We start from the raw sequence: 18,362 nt of genomic DNA on the forward strand, positions 1-18,362 counted from the left end.
GTGTTTTATTAGCTCGGCGAACACATCCTTTTGTATTCGCCGTTATCCCTAAATTTTTGATTTGAATTTCCCATGAAGTTTCAGTCAAGGTGCGTTCGTCACGGCTGATGAATTATAAATGAAGGAATACAGATGAATTAACTACGATGGTGCAGTTTGTGGCGGTGTGTGGTAGACGTAATCGGCGAAGTGGTTTGCTGTTCCCTCTGCCGGGCTAAAAACCTTTTGGTGAAAAAATAAATAAATATATATTCGAGGAATTTGATATAAATTATTTTCACTTCTATATTTAGTAATCGTCGTGTGTAATCGGAAATCTCCACTAAACCCCAAAAGGAAGCATTGCTTCTTGGTTCTCGTGTCCATCGCCACGTACAATAGTCCAGAGGCGGATACTGTACGTACTGTTCGGAATCAGAACCATGGAAGTCTGCTTTGTTTTCGTAGGTTTCCGATCAGCTTGTGTTCCAACCCCCCCCTATCTGCGTGATATCGTTGTCCCCCTCCCCCCCCGTATGCTTGCGTCAGACTTTGTCCCAGCAGTGTTGTACAGTAGGTCGTTGGTTGTTTGTATTTGTTTTACAGTATTTTAATCAGATTTAACGATGTGAAGATATCGATACAGAATATAATCTTTTTTGGTTTTGAAACCGAGGTTGTTGTCATTTAAAGGTCATTTTGCTTTGGAGTATGAGATATGTACTGTATCCTTTACTGTACTTGCTGGTGGAGTGGGGGAGTCGGCTCGCCAGTTATCTATGTAAATGTGTATCGTGGAGCGCCGCCTCCAGGTCGGGAAGGGTATTACAAGTGTCCATCATTTACTGCACAGTACAGTATTCCCACGTTCTCCAGTACAGTGAAGTGTTTTGAATTGTAAGCAGTTGGATATGTTTTTGCTTCTTGCACATAACCTGGGTTAATATTAATATGGAATAGGCAAAGCCAAGAAGCGAACGTAGGATTCTTCTTGCATTCGCTTCTTAAATATATCAAATTAAAGTCTTTTTGCTGTGAAAAAATAAATATTACCTTAACATTACCTTCACAACAACAACACCGCCGAGAACAGGATCTCATCTGGAAAAAGAAAATCCTCAACATTACCTTCACAACGACAACTACACCGCCTAGAACAGGATCTCATCTGAAAAAAAAATATTACCTTCACAACGACAACTACACTGCCTAGAACAGGATCTCATCCAAAAAAATTAATAAATATATCAAATTAAAGTCTTTGCGATGAAAAAATAAATATTACCTCAACATTACCTTCCCAACAACCACACCGCCTAGAACAGGATGTCATCTGAAAAAAAAAATTTCCTCAACATTACCTTCACAACAAAACTACACTGCCTAGAGCAGGATCTCATCTAAAAAAATAAATATTACCTCAACATTACCTTCACAACAAAACTACACTGCCTAGAGCAGGATCTCATCTAAAAAAAATATATTACCTCAACATTACCTGCACAACAACAACTACACCGCCAAGAACAGGATCTCATCTAAAAAAATAAATATTACCTCAACATTACCTTCACAACAACAACTACACCGCCTAGAACAGGATCTCATCTAAAAAATAAATATTACCTCAACATTACCTGCACAACAACAACTACACCGCCTAGAACAGGATCTCATCTAAAAAATAAATATTACCTCAACATTACCTGCACAACAACAACTACACCGCCAAGAACAGGATCTCGTCTAAAAAAATTAATATTACCTCAACATTACCTTCACAACAACAACTACACCACCTTGAACAGGATCTCATCTAAAAAAATTAATATTACCTCAACATTTCCTTCACAATGACAACTACACTGCTGAGAACAGGATCTCATCTAAAAATATTAATATTACCTCTACATTACCTTCACAATGACAACTACACCGCCTAGAACAGGATCTCATCTAAAAAAAATATATACTAGAAGCGAACGTAGTATTCTTCTTACGTTTGCTTCTGATTTTACCTATAACCTGTTCACAACTGTATACGCAATTTCTGGTTACTTCGGCCTGGATTCGCGATCAGCGATGAAATAACGTAAATCAGGATTAAAAATTATTTTTTGATGATGCGGGAGATATCTTTATTAAAATCAGTGGAGGAAATGTACACAATGTCTAATATTATTTGGATCTTTCATGTCTCCGACGATGCCTTTGTCTCCCGGCATGCATCATTCCCCATGACAAAAACCGGAAACAAAAAATAACCAGAAGCAAAAAAAAAAAGGAAGCAAAAGGGTCATAGGCAATGACACGGATTCATAATTGCCAGGGTATTGTGTTGTTTTTGTTGTTTCCTATTCTCTCATGTGCACGCGTTAAGAAATATTCACAAGATAGAAATAAAACCCAATCGTGTTTATACACCGCACAGCGTTTAAAAACAACCGGAAGCAAAAGGTCATATCCAACGACACGGATTCCAAATAGCCAGGGGGTATTGTGTTGTTGTTGTTGTTTCCTATTCTCTCATGTGCACGTGTTAAGTATGAAGCTCACTGCGTTCGCTAATATGGAATAGGCAAAGCCGAGAAGCGAACGTAGAATTCTTCTTACATTCGCTTCTGACTTCACCTATAACTTGTTCACAACTGTATACTTGCCAACCATACCGTGGTACATGTAAGCGCCGCACAGCTGATGATTTTGACGCAATTTCAGGTGACTTCGGCCTGGATTCGGGATCAGCGATCAAATAATGTAAATCACGATTAAAAATTATTTTTTGATGATACGGGAGATATCTTTATTAAAATTACCTTTGGGAAAAAAATAATTGAATAAATAAATAAATAAACAATCACTTCTGGTCAAGAATAAAAGAAGTTAAAAGTTCTGGAAAGAGTTTCAAAATCACTCCCGGTAATGTTAAATACAAAATACACACTTCCTGTCATGAAAAAAATCACTTTCGGAAGTATAAAATTAACTTAGGGGAAAAAAATTATTGAATAAATAAATAAACACTTCTGGTCATGATCTCCCGGCATGCATCATTCCCCATGACAAAAACTAGAAACAAAACAAAAACGGGAGCAAAAGGGTCATAGCCAACGACACGGGCTCACAATTGGCAGGGTATTGTGTTGTTTTTGTTGTTTCCTATTCTTTCATGTGTATGCGTTAAGTAATATTCACAAGATATAAATAAAACCCAATCGTGTTTATACACCGCACAGTGTTTAACAACAACTGGAAGCAAAAGGTCATAGCTGACGACACGGATTCCAAATAGGCAGGGGGTATTGTGTTGTTGTTGTTGTTTCCTATTCTCTCACGTGCACGCGTTAAGTATGAAGCTCACTGCGTTCGCTATTATTATCTATATATTAATACTGAAGGACCAATTTTGTGCTCCTCCTTGCGGTCGCGTCACGTTTTTCTCGGTACTGTGACCTGAGAAGTTTTGACACGGTGTTTGTACGTCAAAGTAGACACGTGCACAACTCAGGGGACTTCTTCACAAGGAGTAGTGCACACCAAAAATGTCGTGTACAAGGATGTTTTGTAGGCCTCATTAGGTAAGGCCATGGAGTACATCGACTGGGATCCGGCTCTTACAAGAGCCGCCACTGGTTGTCATATTGGGCTCATGGAACGGAATCCATCTGTGACGGGGTTTCGGCTAGTTATTAGTACTAGTGCGTGCCCGTACGTGCAAAAAAAAAAAATAATTGTGACGTCAATCGTGATGCCATAGCACCGTGTCCTGTCATTGGTTTGGTAAATAAATGGTCATAACTTGGGAACCACTTGTCCCGTATGTGCGTGCCCGTACGTGCGTGGCCGTACGTGCAAAAAATAAATAAATATATAAAACTTTCAAACCGCGTGCGTGCAAGAAGCAACAACCACACAGGCCGTTCCTTCGCTCTCGCGTGCCCGTGCGTGCCGTACGTGCAAAAAAAAAAAAATGATAATTTTTAGGTCAATTGTGACGTCATAGCACCGTGTCCTGTCATTGCTTTGGTAAGTAAATGGCCATAACTTGGGAAACACTTGGGCAACAGCTGAAGCGGATGCACACCAAAAATGTCGTGCACACTGAAGCTGATGCACACCAAAAATGTTGTGTACAAGGATATTTTGTAGGCCTCATTAGGTAAGGCCATGGAATACATCGACTGGGATCCGGCTCTTACAAGAGCCGCCACTGGTTGTCATATTGGGCTCATGGAACGGAATCCATCTCTGACGGGGTTTCGGCTAGTTATTAGTACTAGTGCGTGCCCGTACGTGCAAAAAAAAAAAAAAATTGTGACGTCAATCGTGATGCCATAGCACCGTGTCCTGTCATTGGTTTGGTAAATAAATGGTCATAACTTGGGAACCACTTGTCCCGTACGTGCGTGCCCATACGTGCGTGGCCGTACGTGCAAAAAATAAATAAATATATAAAACTTTCAAACCGCATGCGTGCAAGAAGCAACAACCACACAGGCCGTTCCTTCGCTCTCGCGTGCCCGTGCGTGCCGTACGTGCAAAAAAAAAAAAAAATGATAATTTTTAGGTCAATTGTGACGTCATAGCACCGTGTCCTGTCATTGCTTTGGTAAATAAATGGCCATAACTTGGGAAACACTTGGGCAACAGCTGAAGCGGATGAAGAAGAACGATATCAAGCCTTGAAAAGGCACATACTCACGTCCCCAGCGTCCATTGTGACGTCATATCAAATGAAGAAGAAGAAGAATTGTGCCGTCAATCGTGCAAAAAAAAAATAAACCAATGTCACCCGCAGGGTGACCCGTATCTTGCCAAAAGGTGACCACGTGTGACTTCTTTAAGGTCACACTGAGGTTAACAAAGCTGCTATCCACCAGGAGCGACTCCTTGAGGAATATCTGCCGACGAGAGATTCCGATGAGAATCGTTCTCCAGAGTAACCATGAAAAATATGTTTTTTCCTCATAACGTCACCAAATGACGTCATAATGTCTCAAGCTTGACATATCTAGAAAGCACTCATCGAGGTGTTCAATTTGAGGTACTACACGATATGGTTCCTAAAACTTGAAAATTTGACCTTGGGGTCAATTATGTTTGACCTCAGGCACTAACCATGAAGGTCAAGGCCAATCGCCACCAAAAATTAATCAGCTGAGCGACAGACCATATACTACATTCCCATAAAGTTTGGAGACGATTCTATTAAAATTACTCAAAAAATAAGGGTTTCGTCGACTCCCCTGATTTGCGACAAAGTGACCTTGACCTTTGACCTTGACCTTCAAAATTTTATGCGCTGAAAGGGACCTATATAGGCCTATGATATGCGAAGTTACAAAAATTTCCAATGATAACTGTGCTCTGCAGAGTGATTTATACGTGATTACAGACTAAAAAGAAATAAATAAATAAATAAATAAATAAAAACATGCGAAGGTCAAGGCCAATTGCCACCAAAAATTGATCAGCTGAGCACCAGACCATGAACTATATTCCCATGAAGTTTGAAGATGATCCGATCAAAATTACTCAAAAAATAAGGGTTTCGTCGACTCCCCTGATTTGCGACAAAGTGGCCTTGACCTTTTACCTTGACCTTCAAAATTTTGTGCACTGAAAGGGATCTTTATAGGCCTCTGATTGGCGAAGTTACAAAAATTTCCAATGATAACTGTGCTCTGCAGAATTTTTTATACGTGATTACAGACAAACAAACAAACAAACAAAAAAAAAAACATACAAGCTGACTAACATATCTTGCAAAAACTTCGTTTTGGCAAGATAATAATAATAAAATGAGAAGAATTGTGACGTCAATCGTGATGTCATAGCACCGTGTCCTGTCATTGGTTGATAAATAAATGGCCGTAACTTGGGAATCGCTTGTCCAATTAATATCAAACCTTGAAAAGGCACATCCACAGGTCCCCAGCAATATTCCTGGCAAGTTTCAATTAGATCAGACCAGTGGTTGTCGAGAAACAGCGGTGGCAGACACACATACAGACAAGCCGGTAGGCGGACATGGGTAGTCGCCTACCCAATATAACCTGACGTGATGGGCCCGTTCGATGGGGAATGACCTGAGGATTAAGCACAAGAAAATTCATGATTTTAGATTCAAGGGTTAAAGCTGCAGATTGTTTTTTCGTTAAAATACCCCCACATTTAGAGGTTTTTCGGCAGTTGCTCAGCAACGTTGGTGTCCATAGCAACGGTTCTCATTTGCACACAACTAGGTCATGGTATGAACCTACCAACCAAGTTTCATCGAAATCGCCATTGTATTAACGGAGCACTGGACCGAACAGACAGACAGACAGACAGACAAACATATCGACGGAAAAACTGATAATAAGTGGAGAACAAATTTCAAAAAATTAAAACAAAATTTTTTTTTTCGACTGGATCGACTACCCAATAGACAGACACACACAGAGATTGCTGAAATTATAGATAGATTACTAGTGCGTGGCCATTCGTGCAAAAAAAGAAGAAGAATTGTGACGTCATAGCACCGTGTCCTGTCATTGGTTTGGTAAATAAATGGCCATAACTTGGGAACCACTTGTCCGATTAATGTCAAACCTTGAAAAGGCACATACACAGGTCCCCAGCAATATAGCTGGCAAGTTTCAATTAGATTGGACCAGTGGTTGTCGAGAAACAGCGGTCACAGACAGACAAACAGACAGACACAGAGATTGCTGGAATTATAGATAGATTACAAGTCTGAAGACGATAATGGTTCACTCACGGTATTTGACGATGCAGATTGTTTCAGAAGTCAAGGATGAGACAATGTGATGATTTTTGACCAAGTTATAATTAATTATAGTGGCCTTCAATCAACGGCTGTAAAACGTCGAAAACCCGGTTTCCTTCAACAACTTTCAAAATTTGACCTTTGCATAACCTTTAAAGGTCACAAAACAATGTTGTGGACATTAAAATAAGGAAACAGGATACGTGCTATAGCTTATTGGAGTTAGTTCGTCGAAGAAAGTCGAAAACACGGTTCGATTCCCACAACTTTCAAAATTTGACCTTTGCATAACCTTTAAAGGTCACTAAACATTGTTGTGGACATTAAAATAAGGAAACAGGATACGTGCTATAGCTTATTGGAGTTAGTTCGTCAAAGAAGGTCGAAAACCCGGTTCGATTCCCACAACTTTGAAAATTTGACCTTTGTGGCCTTTAAAAGTCAAAGGTCAAGGATTATGACCTTTGGTGCAAAACTTCCTCTGGGACATTCCAGGAACAATATAACGTCATACAGGCTATATGACATTTCACACTCCTCGGATTATCCATACTTTGATGAAATCGTCGTAAAAACAAACTTGATGGGGGCACCACGGGCAAGGTATTTGAGATAGAGCAAAATGGTTTCAAGACTTTATGTGGGGAATGACCTCAAGATTATGCGTAAAAATTATTGTCATCCGAGCTCTCAAAGTTTGGGCGGTCGTATGATTTTTAGGTCAAAATTCGCAATTTTCTAAGTTTTTGACCTTGTGTCTTGACCTTGGGACGAAAAAGAAAAATCAGACGACAAGTTTTTGATAATTCATTTTGCTATTCAAACACCGAAGAACCCATTCCATTCAGTCAATTCCCTCGGAGAAGATAGATTTTTAATCCGACTTCCCCCTAAAAATGGCTATTTTTGTGCGTGGCTCCGCCCACAATGGGCGTAGCATGCCCTCATCCAGGAAAACACAACCAGACATTGATATCGAACACATAACCAAGTTTCATCAAGATTGGATCAATGTCCACGGAGTTATGCTCTGTACAGACAGACCAACACACACACACACAGACAGAACGAATATAGTGGTCACTGGCTGGTGTTCGTGAACCAATTATTATCCCGCCCCCAGAGGGAAGGAGCGGGATATTGTAATCGTCTGGTTTGTTTGTTTGTCTGTCTGTCTGTTAGCAACTTTACGGCAAAACGGCTTTAGCAAACACTATCAAATTTAATCCACAGGTGGGCAATGAACCCTGGATGACCCCATTAACTTTTGGGTCCAATTGGATCAAAGGTCAAGGTCAAGAAAAGATCAAAATCGTTTTTCGCTCATAACTTTGTCAAAAATGATCTGATTTATATCAAACTAAACTTGACCAAGACTAAAATATTCCTTATTCGATTCCTTTTAATCAACATTCAGGTTAAGGACGTATCAAATTTAAATTTGATCCCCAAATTAACTTTATGCCTAAAATGAGCGGGATTTGTTGTGCCTGGTTATTATTGTTTTTGGGAGTGATAGAGGCAGCTGTCAGTTGCCTACACTGCTCAAAATATAGGTATGCATCAGAAGAACTTGTTGCAATTGCATGCTTGGAACAAGATCGCCTGTAGAGTGGGTACTCTGCCAGTTAAAATAAAACTTCCATTAATGGAGCTTGCCTTCTCTCAAATGTTTTGTGCACTTTTGTTATTTTGACACAAATCTGTTAACCTTCTCATTTGCAATTTGCAAACTAAATCTGATGTGGTCTTGATGGTTAACATCATTTATTTCCATGAGCACCATTTCTCAATCAGCCCTCCGACCCTCCCGAGCTCGAGGATGCACCTGTTGTTCCACGAACCCCCTCTTAACTCCCTAAAATTCAGGCTGATTTCACACCTCAACACTTGTTCCTCTTGTTTGTTTGTTTTTTTTTCTCTTGCATGTGGATCCATATTTCTGAGACTGTTCAATGCAACTCTTCACCCCAGGGCTTCAAACAGGCCTTGTACCTCTGTCTCATGTCATCCCCTCTACCTGATATCTTTTCTACCCTTACTAACCCTACCTACCCCAACCCTTTTACTTGCAGGTTACTGTTTTTCCTTCCCCTCCTCTCCAATTTTCCTGTTTCTCAATTCCTTTGCTTATTTGTGGCCCTACTCTTACCATTTTCAGTGCATTCCATTTTTACTTTTTTATTTGCTTTTCCATGAGCTTAGACGTATTAAAACACAAACAAACAAAAACAAGACTAAATTCCTCTAATTGTTGGGATGACAAACTTGTGTCAATCTGTTTCGATGGACAAGCAGAACAATAGATGGATTCACCACAACGCCGGTTGAAGTGTGTATGCTACCCACCGAGGAGAGCATAGGTGAACTCTCTGTTGTAGTCTTTTCCTCAGATGAAGAGTTAACACCTGAAACATCAGCTTGTATGTGGGGCACATGTACTTCAATCCACGTTCTGTTACAGCCATAATTGAATCGACATCCATCTTGCATAAGCGCTCTCAAGTTAATTGGCCAGCGCACTCAAAGCAAAAAGTTGGGTTTAGCAATTGGTTCACTTCTGTCTGTACGTCCGTCTATCCACAAATATCAGTTTATGATCGAGGAACAACTTGATTTAAATTGAATGTTGTATTTTGAACACAATTGGAAAACAAACTTGTCGTTGAACAGTACTTTGGCTCTGAATTTTCCTGATCGTGCATGCGCAGAGAAGAGTGAGATATTTTTTCTTTACTCTGTCCACCTGTCAAGCAGTGAAACAAAATTGAAAATCATTCCAAACAAGAAAATCATTATTTGACTTAATGTTTTTAAGGATTTTAATATGGACACAAGCACCAGGCACAAAGAACTAATGTAACGTGTTAAAGATAGAGTGGTGTCATAGACACTGGGGCAATGGCGGTAAACTTCCGGGAGTAATTTTTTTTTAATACAACCTTTACAATCTTTATTTTCGTTGAATTGAATTATAGACTTGAATACTCGAACACAAATCGCCTTCTTACCTTTTCCAAAAACTTCCTGCTTTGCAGTACTTGGACATGTTAAATAAGGTGGCGTATAAGACGCTGCACAATGGTGCTAAACTTGGGGATTTGTTTTATACGACCTTTTAAATCATTATTTTCTTTCCATTGAATTATATACAGTACTGTACTTAAACACTGCATGGGGTAACGTGTTCTATGAACTCTCGAGTTACCTTTGTGATTGATATTGGTCATTGTCTGAATGCAAAATGATGGTGAACAAACCAGTTATTTAATGTGTGATCTCAGCTTCGAACAGAAAATGCTCTTCAAAATGTTTACATTTATTTCTTTATTTCGATTGAGAAAAATGTTTATCTGCAAAGGCACTTTTATAGTTTATGCAATGTTAAATTATCGAGCTGGAACTTATTCTTGTTCAATTCTGCAGATGTAGTGCCGAGCCTTGAAAGCCTTGCTGTGCTCATCTGCACAATGGATTTCTCAAAATTTCTCAATGATGATTTTGATGTCAAGGATTGGGTGAATGGAGCTTTCAAAGCGGTTCAAGATGAATCTCCAGCCAAGGTGGATCAACATGCTTCAACACTCGTCATGAAACTTCAGTTGTTCATGCAGGAAGTCAATAACTCTATTGAAGGTGAGTTTCTTGATTATTCTTGCACGACTGAAAATTGACTAAACCTGCCATTCCAATTATCTGCTGATGCAGACCAACACGAGCCATGAAACTTCAGTTGTTCATGAAACAAGGAAGAGTATTCCTTTGTTCGTACACAAGACGGGTGGCAGCGATGATGCCCTTTCAGACAGACTAGCATTGAACCCGTCACGACGTTGACGGTAGTTGAACAACATAGCTTGTGTATGTTATAGTGCAGTAACACAGTTTATTGACAGTCAATATTCGCAATTTTTAAATTTATTCCAGAAACGTTTTGTTTATTGCTAACAACCCAACATTGATTTTAGTAATATACACACTTATTCGCCAAATAAACAATTTTGTGACTTCATTATATGTTCCCAGGGATCAGACGTTAGTTAAAAATTTTTTTTTTTTTAATTCCAATTTGCAAAATGCATCAAGTTTGTTCTCGTTTATACTTTGTGCTAGTGAACGAAAGTGACAATCAGGAAAAAATAAAATCCCATTTGTGCATCTCACTAAAAGGAAGCGTTGTGAGTTCGCGTTCTCTGGGCATCGCCTTTCCTTCCATTGTCATCATTACCTCTGCCACCAAAGGTGGTCGGAGGGTATGTTTTCACCCCTGTCTGTTTTGTTTACTTACGAAATCTAAAGATTTCATAAGTATATTGATCACTTTCGGACTCTGTTTGTGTGGTTGTAGGCACAATAACTCGAGAACGGAAGACGCTACCAATGTCAAATTACACCACATGATTCAGGAGCGTGATGGCTAGCGCTGATTCGATTTTGGTCAAAAATCGGTCAAAGGTCAAGGTCACAGTGAGGTCAAACATCCAAAAAAAAGTTATAACTCGAGAACGGAAAAAGTTACCAATGTCAAATCACACCACGTGATTCAGGAGGGTGATGGCTAGTGCTGATTAGATTTTGGTCAAAATCAGTCAAAGGTCAAGGTCACAGTGAGGTCAAACATCCAAAACATGATACCTCGAGAAAAGTTACCACAGGTATTGTTGATGGAGCGTGAGTTTGGAAGATCGAGGTAAGTTCGGTGGAATTTGTGTCAATTCGTCGAGTTACGGCTGTTTAAAAAATTACAGCGTTATAAAATAATATTGAATAATTCCGTAAATTCCTGTGGAGAAATGGAGTATTTTTGCTTCGGTCGACATTACGAGTTCGTTTTAACTTTGATTTTAATTAACCTCCGCCATCTTCGAAGATGGATGGAGGTTACTGTTTTCACCCCTTTCTGTTTGTTTGTTACTTACGAAATCTAAAGATTTCGTAAGTATATTGATGACTTCCGTTTCTGTTTGTTACTTACGAAATCTAAAGATTTCGTAAGTATATTGATGACTTCCGTTTCTGTTTGTTTGTTTGTTTGTTTGGAGGCACGATAACTCGAGAACGGAAGAAGCTACCAATGTCAAATTACACCACATGATTCAGGAGGGTGATGGCTAGTGCTGATTAGATTTTGGTCAAAATCAGTCAAAGCTCAAGGTCACAGTGAGGTCAAACATCTAAAAAATGATAACTCGATAACGGAAGAAGCTTCCGATGTCAAATTACACCACGTGATTCAGGAGGGTGGTGGCTCGCACTGATTAGATTTTGGTCAAAATCGGTCAAAGGTCAAGGTCACAGTGAGGTCAAACATCCAAAACATTCGATTTTTGATGGTTTGGTGCAGAATCATCGTAGCAACTTCTGGTTTGCGTTGCTACCTTCTCAAGAGACAGCTTTTATGAGACAAGGTCAGAGGTCAAGTTGACGATTTCGTAAGTCCCAGTCTATGACTGCTTGTTTGTTTGTTTGTTTATTTGTAGGCATGATAACTCGAGAACAGAAGAAGCTACCAATGTCAAATTACACCACGTGATTCAGGAGGGTGATGGCTAGTGCTGATTAGATTTTGGTCAAAATCGGTCAAAGGTCAAGGTCACGGTAAGGTCAAATATTCGATTTTTGATGGTTTGGTACAGATAACTCGAGAACGGAAGAACCTACCAATGTCAAATTACACCACGTGATTCAGGAGGTTGATGGCTAGTGCTGATTAGATTTTGGTCAAAATCGGTCAAAGCTCAAGGTCACAGTGAGGTCAAACATCCAAAAAATGATAACTCAAGAACAGAAGAAGCTTCCAATGTCAAATTACACCAGGTGATTCAGGAGGGTGGTGGCTAGCGCTGATTAGATTTTGGTCAAAATCGGTCAAAGGTCAAGGTCACAGTGAGGTCAAACATCCAAAACATTCGATTTTTGATGGTTTGGTACAGAGTCATCGTAGAAACTTCTGGTTTGCGTCGCTACCTTCTCAAGAGACAGCTTTTATTAGACAAGGTCAGAGGTCAAGTTGACGATTTCATAAGTACCAGTCCATGACTGCTTGTTTGTTTGTTTGTTTATTTGTAGGCATGATAACTCGAGAACAGAAGAAGCTACCAATGTCAAATTACACCACGTGATTCAGGAGGGTGATGGCTAGTGCTGATTAGATTTTGGTCAAAATCGGTCAAAGGTCAAGGTCACGGTGAGGTCAAATATTCGATTTTTGATGGTTTGGTACAGATAACTCGAGAACGGAAGAACCTACCAATGTCAAATTACACCACGTGATTCAGGAGGTTGATGGCTAGTGCTGATTAGATTTTGGTCAAAATCGGTCAAAGCTCAAGGTCACAGTGAGGTCAAACATCCAAAAAATGATAACTCAAGAACAGAAGAAGCTTCCAATGTCAAATTACACCAGGTGATTCAGGAGGGTGGTGGCTAGCGCTGATTAGATTTTGGTCAAAATCGGTCAAAGGTCAAGGTCACAGTGAGGTCAAACATCCAAAACATTCGATTTTTGATGGTTTGTTACAGAATCATCGTAGAAACTTCTGGTTTGCGTCGCTGCCTTCTCTAGAGACAGATTTTATTAGACAAGGTCAGAGGTCAAGTTGACGATTTCATAAGTACCAGTCCATGACTGCTTGTTTGTTTGTTTGTTTGTTTGTTTGTTTGTTTGTAGGCACGATAACTCGAGAATGGAAGAAGCCACCAATGTCAAATTACACCACGTGATTCAGGAGGGTGATGGCAAGTGCTGATTAGATTTTGGTCAAAATCGGTCAAAGGTCAAGGTCACAGTGAGGTCAAACATCCAAAACATTCGATTTTTGATGGTTTGTTACAGAATCATCGTAGAAACTTCTGGTTTGCGTCGCTGCCTTCTCTAGAGACAGATTTTATTAGACAAGGTCAGAGGTCAAGTTGACGATTTCATAAGTACCAATCTATGACTGCTTGTTTGTTTGTTTGTCTGTGAGCAGAATATAATCAAAGATTTGTGGACGGATTCTGACAGCCCAGCGCGAGACAAAGCGCCGTAATGATGTCCTGGATGTAATTCTATTTTGCTACACCACCATCTTACCAAATCCATCATCCCGACGCCTTGCATCTGGCATTCAGCCCGTCTCCTACGGACATCAGAGAGTCAGATTTAGTCTGATTATATGGGTTGTTTGTTCAACTGCTGTTGGTGAAGCCACGGGACCGGTTGAGTGCTGGATGATGTGCATGTCCATAGAGGTCTTGCCTAGTGTTAGATGTGACGCCATCATGACGTTCTAGACAAAAGAACGTGACAAACAAATGGATGGAGAAATCTGGCTACTTTAATGTGTAGATCGTGTCGTCCAAATGGGGAGGCTGTAAAATTGCAATTTAACAGGCCAAATATGATGATGATCTACAGTAGAATCTGGATAATAAGGGTATATGTGAATATAAGCACACATGAAAAATAAGCGCACATGGGCCTCCCTATTTGATTTCAACATGAAAAATAAGCGCATATAAAAACGTCATCGTAAGGCTTTGAAAACTGAAAATATTATCAACTCAAACATGACAGTATTTCGTGTTTTATTGGCATTGGCACATAAATTTAAAGTCCGAATTTCTTACACGTCTGGAACTGGTACTTGCAAGAGTTGTACACCCAGTCCTCGCTTAATGTTGTCCCAGACAACGTTGTTTCATTATAACATCACAACTCTTTAGATAACCATGATTCCGACAACGTTGTTTTACAACCCGACCAATTTGGTTATAACGTTGTCACCCAACGTGGATTACATTATATGGCGCACCACCCTCTCTCGTCTTGGCGTGCTACGCTCTCGCGGAGCATCACAGCGTCCTCAAGCGTTTTCTCCCCAGTCTTTGTTCAGCTTCCACAGGGTATGTGCATGCTTCAGTGTTTTTACTATAAATACTGTCCTGTAACCATTTGAAATGGCTTCCAAGCACCCATCAAGTGTTATTGATTCTTGTGTTGTGTTGAAGCAACACAAGACCATGAGCCTTGTTACAAAAATGGAGGTTTTAAATGATTGTTATCTTATTAATTAAATATTAATTTAGTTTATTTATCTTTTTGAATGTATAATATGTATTTTCTATAAAAAAATTCCATTGAATTTATGTATATGTAATGTATCTTATGGGGGAAAGGGAGGCTGTGGAGCGTAACTAGTGTATTTTATCAATTTCTTATGGGGAAAATTGATTTCGTTTAACTTTGCTTCTGTTAACGTTGTGTTTTACAAGAACGTAACCACGGCGTTGAGCGAGGACTGGGTGTACGTTCAAAACCACGTCGTTCATCAAGGGTCCTTAAAAGGGTGTGTTCCGATCCTTTATGATGAAGGGTCCAAAAAACAATGTTTTTCATCACAATCAAAATGGACATACCAGTGAAGCGTCGATCACACACACATTAAAAGAAGACTGAGATCATTGCGTTTTGCAACTCTTGTAAGAACCAGTAACAGACGTGTAATAAATTCCGACTTAACACGAGCACTTGGACATGGATGGTGAAGAATGAGGAAATAATTGTTCATTATTTGAAATAATGTGAATATTTCATTATTTGAAAATAATATTTCATTCAAATAATGTTTGAAGGAGATCGAGAGTGGAAGATGGACCTTTTTCCCGGACATGGAAAACGAACTTGTTACGGAGTTTAAACAGATGCATGCTTGACGACTGGAAATCTATTTAGTACTCGTTTCCGAGGTACGGAGAATTAAAACTGACATCGATGCAGGAAATCTGAAGAACATTTACCATTATAAGCACACGTCATGGCTTTTTGAATCCCGATAAGCACATATGTCAGGCTTTTTAAATATAAGCACATATGTGTTCTACTAAATCTAAAAATAGGCACATACGCTTATTTATCCAGATCCTACAGTGTATACAAAAGGATCCCAGTTTCTCCATCCATATCGCTTTATTCGAAACAGTTTCTGCTGTCGTACGGTAATGCAAAAGGCAGCGTTGGAAACTTATTGATCCATTGACTTGATTGGAAACTTATTGATCCATTGACTTGATTGGAAACCTAATAACCTATTTACTTGGAACAAAAAATTGTTGTTTCAATCACAGAGTTGCCTTTTTTTTAAAGCCTGAGTTTCCAGGAATGGGGAATAAGAAGCAGGATCTCGAGCTTCAATGTGGCGGTTCCAACGGTAACGTTTATTATTCTACGACAGCAGGAACCCTTTCGAAGGACACAGAAGGAGCACACAAACTTATGTATGGTAATACTTCTCGAAGCAATATGAAAGTACATGGAAGGAGCACACAAACAACCACAGCCACGACAACAACAACATTTACGTATTATAAAATATCCTTTTTTGTGTGTGTTTAACTTCATTTTTCTATCCTCATCGATGCTCACAGACAGATATGCAATGTGTTTGTGAATTTAAACATGCTGCCTTTTGATCAAACCCTTCAGTGAAGTAAGTGACTGGAGGCACGGCTCGTATAAACATTAGTGAGAATTTCTTTCACTGCACCCTGTAGTTAGCAAGGTTCGAGCAGTGTTGGAAGCTCCAGTTCCCACGAATGTTTCAGAACTGAAGTCAGACCTGGGACTCTTGAATTACTATGGGCGGTGTCTACCCAACCTGTCATCAGTACTTGCATCACTCGATGCTATGCTAACAATAAAAGGCCGCTTTGAATTGGACACCAGAACAAGATGATTCATTCATGGCTTCAAAACAACTGTTAAGTTCTTCCAAGATTCTCGTGCATTATGATGCAAAGAAAGATCTACCACTTGCACGTGACACCTCACCATATGGTGTTGGGGCAGTAGTGTCTCATCATATGCCAGATGGAACAAAAAAAACCATCGCTTTTGCTTTGCGCAGCCTAGCATCGGCTGAGAAAAACACTCCCAGCTTTAGAAAGGGCCTTGCAGTGCTTTTTGGGGTAAATAAGTTATCACTGGTACTGGAGGGCACCATCAGAGCTTTTGATTGGAAGGAAGCTGAACATCAATCTTGACCTGCAAGTCAGATGAGTCTGGAAAGGTCCACAGAAGTCCTGGTATGATAGACACACTAACAAGAGACTTTTTTAATGTGGGAGGTTGTGTGTATGTGCTCATTTTTGGAAGTAGTAATCACCGGCTGGGAAGGACCATGGGGTTGTGATTTATAAGCTCCCATGTTTCTTCATAAAACGTTAGTATTGCTCACAGATGGGCTTCCTGTTAAGGCGCTGTCACACCTTGACGATTTAGCCAGCAATGGCAATGTATAAAAATGTATGTAAAACGTTGGCGTACGCTGAAATTTTGATGTTTTAAAAAAAAGTTTTGGTCGTATTCATAACGTGTTGGTCGTATGCATAACATATTAGTAACGGGCACATAATATTTCGTTGTCTTATAGATAACTAATATCAACGAATGCTTAGCCTGTTTTCGGCGTTCACAACCTATGCCCAACGATAGTTGAACTACGGCATAGTGCGCTGCACGTATCGCCGCCGAACTCGTGGCGAAGCCTGTTAAAAACTTGCCGCACGCCGATTTAAATCATAACCGCCTGAAAATTGAAAGTGGCAACCACGCAGTCGCACCTTGACGATTTAGCGAGTGTATGCCGACCTATTAAAAATTTGCCAAACCAAGCTGGCACACGTCGAATACGTTATGGGTAAGTTGTGTATACGTTAAGAGCACGCTGAAAAACGATGAAGTACGCTGTCATATTTCGTGGTACGTCTCGTATATCGTGAAATTTCAAGCATGCTGAAAATTTTACGACGTACTTGCCGTATGGCTCACACGTTCCGCTACGCTGGGAATAAGTTGTAGGCACGTTACACGATCGTTGACACACATCGAGGCACGTTACACGATCGTTGACACACGTTACTTGTAAGTTACTCATAAGTCGAAACGCGTCGAGGTAATGTTTAGCATACCCGAAACTTATTTTCTCCGTCAAGGCACATTTTCTTTTTTTCTCCTTGGCTCTGTGAAGGCACGTGACGAAATATCTGAAGTTATTGTTGTTGTTTTTTTTATTATTATTATTTTTTTTTTAGTCTATCACGAATTTTAAAATATATTCGGACATTTGCTTTTAAGTTTCGACGTCGACGTAACAATATCCTCAAACAGAAAATATTCACAGAGGAGGAACTAAGAATTTGACGTGAGCAAACTGAAGAGGCAATCGGACGTGACGTAACGGCACGTGACGAAATATCCGAAGTTATTGTTGTTGTTGTTGTTGTTTTTTTTTAAACGCTGCCAATATGCCATTATATGGTAGCTGTAAATTAGAAACACATTCTGTGGTCGTCTGGAAGACGTCAATCAAATACATCTACATACGTCAATATGCGTTGGAGGTACGTTACACATAGGTTCAAAGCACGTTACTCGTAGGTTAGAAATAAGTTTCGGGTACGCTAAACATTACCTCGACGTGTTTCGACTTATGAGTAACTTACAAGTAACGTGTGTCGACGTGTGCCAACGATCGCATAACGTGCCTCGACGTGTCAACGATCGTGTAACGTGCCTACAACACGTTACTCATAGGTTATAAATAAGTTTCGTGTATGCTAATCATTACCT

At 39.8% G+C, this 18,362-nt stretch overlaps 1 protein-coding gene across 4 annotated transcripts in view; it reads left to right on the forward strand.

Moving 5' to 3' along the window:
* Positions 1-175: 175 nt before the first annotated feature.
* The window catches only part of COG7 (component of oligomeric golgi complex 7), a 106,128-nt gene continuing 87,941 nt past the window's right edge, over positions 176-18,362 (forward strand). Inside the window, exons 1-2 of one of the 4 annotated variants that reach the window (XM_085845698.1) lie at positions 176-443; positions 10,178-10,387. In XM_085845698.1, coding sequence (XP_085701824.1) covers positions 10,222-10,387 — 166 coding nt within the window. In that variant the 5' untranslated portion in view covers positions 176-443; positions 10,178-10,221. Of the gene's footprint in view, positions 444-524; positions 553-10,177; positions 10,388-18,362 lie in introns of those variants that run through there. The other 3 variants (XM_085845708.1, XM_085845714.1, XM_085845691.1) reach the window with 3 other exon arrangements.

This window comes from Eptatretus burgeri, chromosome 1, assembly GCF_056783735.1.
Source record: "Eptatretus burgeri isolate ZD-2024b chromosome 1, Ebu_testis_v1, whole genome shotgun sequence".
In the NCBI taxonomy this organism is placed as follows: domain Eukaryota; kingdom Metazoa; phylum Chordata; class Myxini; order Myxiniformes; family Myxinidae; genus Eptatretus; species Eptatretus burgeri.